Source organism: Vicia villosa, linkage group LG1, assembly GCF_029867415.1.
Source record: "Vicia villosa cultivar HV-30 ecotype Madison, WI linkage group LG1, Vvil1.0, whole genome shotgun sequence".
In the NCBI taxonomy this organism is placed as follows: Eukaryota; Viridiplantae; Streptophyta; class Magnoliopsida; order Fabales; family Fabaceae; genus Vicia; species Vicia villosa.
Window position 1 is genome coordinate 77173181 of NC_081180.1, and position 5936 is coordinate 77179116.

General features: G+C 29.6%; 1 protein-coding gene across 1 annotated transcript; it reads right to left on the minus strand.

Moving 5' to 3' along the window:
- Window positions 1-305: 305 nt before the first annotated feature.
- LOC131646416 (uncharacterized) lies at window positions 306-962 on the minus strand. Its single transcript, XM_058916452.1, has one exon. The coding sequence runs from the start codon at window positions 960-962 to the stop codon at window positions 306-308; it is 657 nt and encodes a 218-aa protein (XP_058772435.1).
- Between the last annotated feature and the right edge of the window lie 4974 nt (window positions 963-5936).

A 5936-nucleotide genomic window follows, 5' to 3' on the forward strand; every position in this document is an offset into this window, starting at 1 on the left:
AATGACTCGTATTATACCTTTTTGCAAAGGGAATCAACCTACAAGTCCAACACATTGCTTTAAAGAGAACTACGGGCTTTTTTAGCCATTCTAGTTCGTTTTAGGCTCGAAAACAACATTATACTATTTTCTACAATTTGAGCTGTTTTATTTTCCACAATTTCCAATTTTTTTTTTAAATAATTTTTTTTTTTGAATTAAAAATGACTTTATTGAGGATTCAAAAAACTATTACAAGCAGGCGATCAAATGATCCAGCAGGCATATGAACTAGAAAGGAAAAACTCACGTCCTATGGTAATACCCTATGGCAGCATAAGCTTTCCAATATGTTGTCTAAGCTGCACCTTAGACCAACATCTGTAAATCACATTGTCAATAATTTTAAAAACTATACTATCACTATTATGTCTATCTTCGTTTTCCAAGCACACTCTGTTGCGATGGCACCATATCTCATAAACTGCTTCTGTGAAAGCACACTTGAGCATAGTATATCTCCAGCCTTTCCTGTTGCTTTGTTCCAGCATCCATACTAGTTCTTCCTTCCAGCCCAAAGGTGAGTGGTGAAACTGCAGCCATTTTAAAACTGCATGCCAAATCACTTTCGTGGCATTACACTCAAATAACAAATGCTGCAAAGACTCTACAGCACCACAGAAACAACAATCCATATTGGCCAGCATACCAAATCTGCACAATCTTTCTTTTGTTGCCAAGCTATTGTGACACGCTCTCCACAAAATATGCACCGCTCTCGGTCTAGCCAAGTTGTGAAACAGCATCTTACGCCACGCAACATCTTGTTGACTGCTATCTTTAAGATCCTCATACATAGCTCTTGACTTGTATTTAGTATCCCTTAGCATGTTGTCCCAAACCGGTGAGTTCTGTATAATATCTCTGCAGTTAAGGACAGCTTTCAATGTCCACGAGCAGCTCTGCTTAACTGGTACCTCCATGATTATATATTTTTTAAATAATTTTCACATTAGAGATTATATTTTTATATTTAAACAGTTTTGGAAGTGGTTGTCAGAATTATCTTTTCAATTAATAAAATTTAGGATTTTTTTTATCTGATAGATTTCAAAACTTGTGTTTTTTATATTAAATTTAGCACTCGCTAATATCTAGTATTTTCGACTGCGCGCATTTAATTAAGTTCCGTTGCCTCGTACAAATTCAATTATAAGGCATTGGAAAAATTAATTTCATTAGGAGTCAAATAGCTTAATTGATTTTTCGCAAATTCAATTCTGCCAATCCTTTTCAACATTTATATGATACTACCAATTAAATCAATGCATACATATATTAATGTTCAATACATTATTCAACACCGTTAAGTATTATAATGCATTAAGTTAACATTGTACTACTACTTATCTAATTGCATATACACGAGTAAAAAAAATTCAAATTATATATACATATAATTCGTTTTTCAAATTATATATTCAATTCAGATAGATTAATATTGTTGAAAAATTATAATATCAACAATCCTCTTCCGATATCAATTATTAGAAAAATTGCATATTTGGATCTTCTATATTATATTGTAATTTTCAGAGTGTTTTAATTTAATAAAAAAGTATTCTAATTTATGATGTCGATTTTTGTTTGGTTCTTGATCTTTTATTTGAATTTTTTTTCTCTCTGCTCGTACTTCTTTCTTTTGGGTATGTTAGAATTTGTGGTATAAGATTCCATTGATGGGATTAGGAAATAATGGATGAAAAGAAACACGATGGAATATATTCTATCCTATTCCATCAAATTTCTCTTTTTTATTTCATCCAATTTAGAGTGTATGTAATGGAATGAAACATTGTTAATAAGATAACCAAACAATAGAGTGGAAAATTTATTTCATTCCGTTCCACTTCATTTCACCCCACTCCATTATGTTTCATCAATCTAAACATAACCTTTGTGTATCTTTGATGATGAATATACTGTTTTGTTTGTGAGAAATCATAATGAATGAGAAAAAAGTTATACTTTGTTTTCTCAAAGGTGTCTATTTTATAAGTATCTTACTTATACTGTCACATTTTCATTCTCAAGAGTCATGTCTCAATAGTCATGAAGAAAGAGATGAGATATCAAAATTCTATTTTAAATTTCAAAATAAAATCTCATTGGCTTAATTATCCACCAAACTGAAACAATCATGTGTCATATTCGATGGATCTAACAATTAACTTCAGTTAACATTAAGATCTTTCACACTAGAATCTTTGAGTTTATTAACCAATTAAGAACGTATTGGTGTTAGCTTGAGAATTTGAACTTCAATTCTCTGTATAAAAAGTGTAAGAAAGGTGTGTAAATGCTAAGTACAAGATGACTAAATTATAGTTTCGATATACAGATCATTTCGACCAAAGGTGGTGAGTTAGACTCCCCTATCAATTGTTGTTGGACTTAGTGTATTCTCGAGTCCAAGGATTATATGACTTAGGGTTTGGAGGAATCCCAAGAACAAATACACAAGATTAGGACCACTCTCACTTCAGAACATATATATTCAGAATCTCAAAAGGGCTTGCAATGACTTGGCGTCTTCGACAGAAGCAATAAAGAGATTTAAGAGCAATTCAAAGACTAGGGGCACATGAATTTCATCTCTAAGGCAATTATAAATTCACTCAATTCAATTAATTCTGACTCAAGATATTGGGTAAACAAGATAAAAATGTCATAAAGAATACAATTCTAAAAATTAACAAAGTTTGACAATTAAATTCAATAAAATCTAAGGTTAATATCCATTTTCCCATGTCATATTAGGAGAATTGAAAAACAACTATGTAAAAAAAATACAAATTTCATCTTTGACCTTTTAAGATTCTATTATTTTGGCCCATAAATAGATTTGATCAATATAATTTATGACGTGATGTTTCCATCTGATATTTTCTTCATTTCTTTTACTATGACCTGGATTTTACACGTTGACTTTTATATTTGATTTTTAAATTTCATCTCCCTTATTTAATGGGCATACTTACCACTAGGGAAAATATGTTTTTTTTAATTAATTCTCTTTTGAAATATATATATATATATATATATATATATATATATATATATATATATATATATATATATATATATATATAAAATATTTCCATAAATAAAAAATATTATGTCTTAATAATACATAAATATTTTATTATATTTCCTAATAAACTAAATAATATTTTAAAATAAATAAATATTTTATTGATTTTACATAAAAACCCACCTCTATTATTTATGATGTATTTCTCTCTATTATATATTTATTTCAAATATTACCCGATTAATAATATAAACCCATAAATATTAACAGTGTTAATTTTTTTTTTTAAAATTTGTTTCAGAAACTGGCCCAATGGCTAGGCATGGTCCAATCCGCTTATGCATCTAGAACAACCCAACATTTTTTACCCAACAAGTTGAGGACGAAGGGAAGCGCTTTTCCCCTCCCGCCTCTTTGTCGGGGACAATACCTTCACCAGGCCAGAGGACCATGTTTTACCAAAATTGTTGCCAACAAAGAACCAACATTATTTCAACCAATATTAATATAAGACTATCTACAATAATTTACATATTCAACACTCTCATTTTTCACTTTTTACACTCCACATCTTCTTCTCTCTCTTCCACCTAATAAGTCAACACTCATTCAACTTTTACTCACTACAATAATTTTTGTTTAATAAAATTCAACACCCTATCGCACCACTTTTATTTCATATTTTTTTTAATGTTTTTGTGATTATATATTAATAACAATTGTCGATTGAAATTAAATTAAAATAATTAAAACTTAAATATTTTATTTTAATTTTTTTTAATTTAATAATTTATTTCATTTTTATTTGTTTAATTTTATATTCTTAATTAAGTTTTTTATTTGCAAGTAATAAAGACGAGATATAGGGATTGTCATTATTAAAACAAATAAAATTACAAAAAACTTAAAATACACTACACTAAACACACAACACACCTAAAATGAAACACATAACTTAATTACTCCCTCCGTTCCTTTTTAAGTGTCGTTTTAGCAAAAATCTCTTCAACCAAGATAGTGGATTATTAGAGTTAATTTTCCTATTATACCCTTATTTATTTTTCTCTTTCCAAATAAATTCAATCATACATTCTCTTTTTCCAATAACTAATTGAAAAATTTGAGGTGGAGTTATTGAAAAAATAAGGGTATAAATGACAAATTATAACATTAAATTATAAAACGACACTTAAATAGGAACAAAAAAAATCTTCTAAAACGACACTTAAAAAGGAACGGAGGGAGTAGTACAATAGACTGAACTCACAAACAAGAATTTATTGGAGGCTAAATAGAAAAATTATAGAGAAAAAATGGATTTTTTTCCTTTGTCCAAATCAAATGAACCAAGACTCTTTTTATAGACAAAAAAAATGATGAATTTTGGTGAAAAAAAATTGATTTTCTATAAAATAATTGACTCCAAATAATTAAGGAGAGATAAAAATATAAACATCACAACAACCAATAAGATTTTTCAAAGTATTATAAGTGACTCCCACTTATAATTAAGGAGACTTAAATGTTTTGAACACAAATTAATCTAGGTCACTTTCAACACCTCATTCAACCATCAATCACAAATTAAAAAATATATTCAACACCCCATTACAATTGGTTGCACATAGTGACCAAAGCTGCAATAAAGATTATGTTATTATTCATGCAGATAGGTGTACCAATACATCCGGCCATGGCAAATATAATTTTTGACCTCCAATAATCACGTGTTAATCCAAATATTCGAATCCATGTTTGGTTTGATGCTGCACATTCGGATTGAAATCATTGCTCCATGTGAACAACTTGAGATAGTCTGGGTTGATATTTCAAGAATGAACTGATTGCACCCTCTTAATGATATTACATTAGAAATTATTAGAAATTAAAAGTAACAATCATTCTATGATAATTATGAAACCGAGGGGTAATATATACTCCCTCCGTCTCATAATAAGTGTCCCATTTGCATTTTTTCCTTGTCTCAAATTAATTGTCCATTTACAATTTCAATGCATCAATCATTATTATTTTTCCACTATTATACCCCTATTTAATAACTTTCACGTTATTCAACTACTATTAATAGGGGTATTCTAGTAAATGACATTAACTTTTTTACTAAAACCAACACATCCAATCATTTTCTTAAAAACCGCGCATTGCTCAAATAGGACATTTATTATGAGACGGAGGGAGTATCTTTATATATTTTAGTGTTAAGTAGTAAGTGAGAATATATATAACCTTAAACTTCCAAATCACTTTACCTGTATTTTACATCTTCTAAAAAAACCAGTATTTTATTTTTCTTTTTAACTGTATTCATTGAAGAATAGAAGAAAGAAAAGACTCTAATTTGTCTCTTGCTTGTTTTTGGAAAATACTGAAATTGAAAGGAGAGAGATGAGAGGTGACACACGGCATATGCAGTGAGGGTTGCATGTTGGGCCGGTCATCATTCATTCATTCATGCATTCTGTGAAGCCACTTTCCTCCTACCATCAACCACAGTGTAGGCCATGCAATAATACTTCTATTCTATATAGTAGTTCCAATAGTCGATGCAATATCGATATCAAATTTCTATTATGCATGGTGGACCATACTATTCAACCATCTTTCCTAAAACAGAAAAGAGAAAACTATCAAGACACTACGCATGATTCTTTTTCCCATGCAGATAAAAATAGAGTAGGCAGCATGCATTGCAATATTGCACCAACAAAAATTATAGTCATAAATGATTCCAACCTCTATACCCTGGGGCCTCCCTTTACATATTGCATGGAATTTATTTGATCATCATAGTCAGGACTCACAAAGCTTAATGATTGTACTATCAGCATCTTTTGGATGGAGG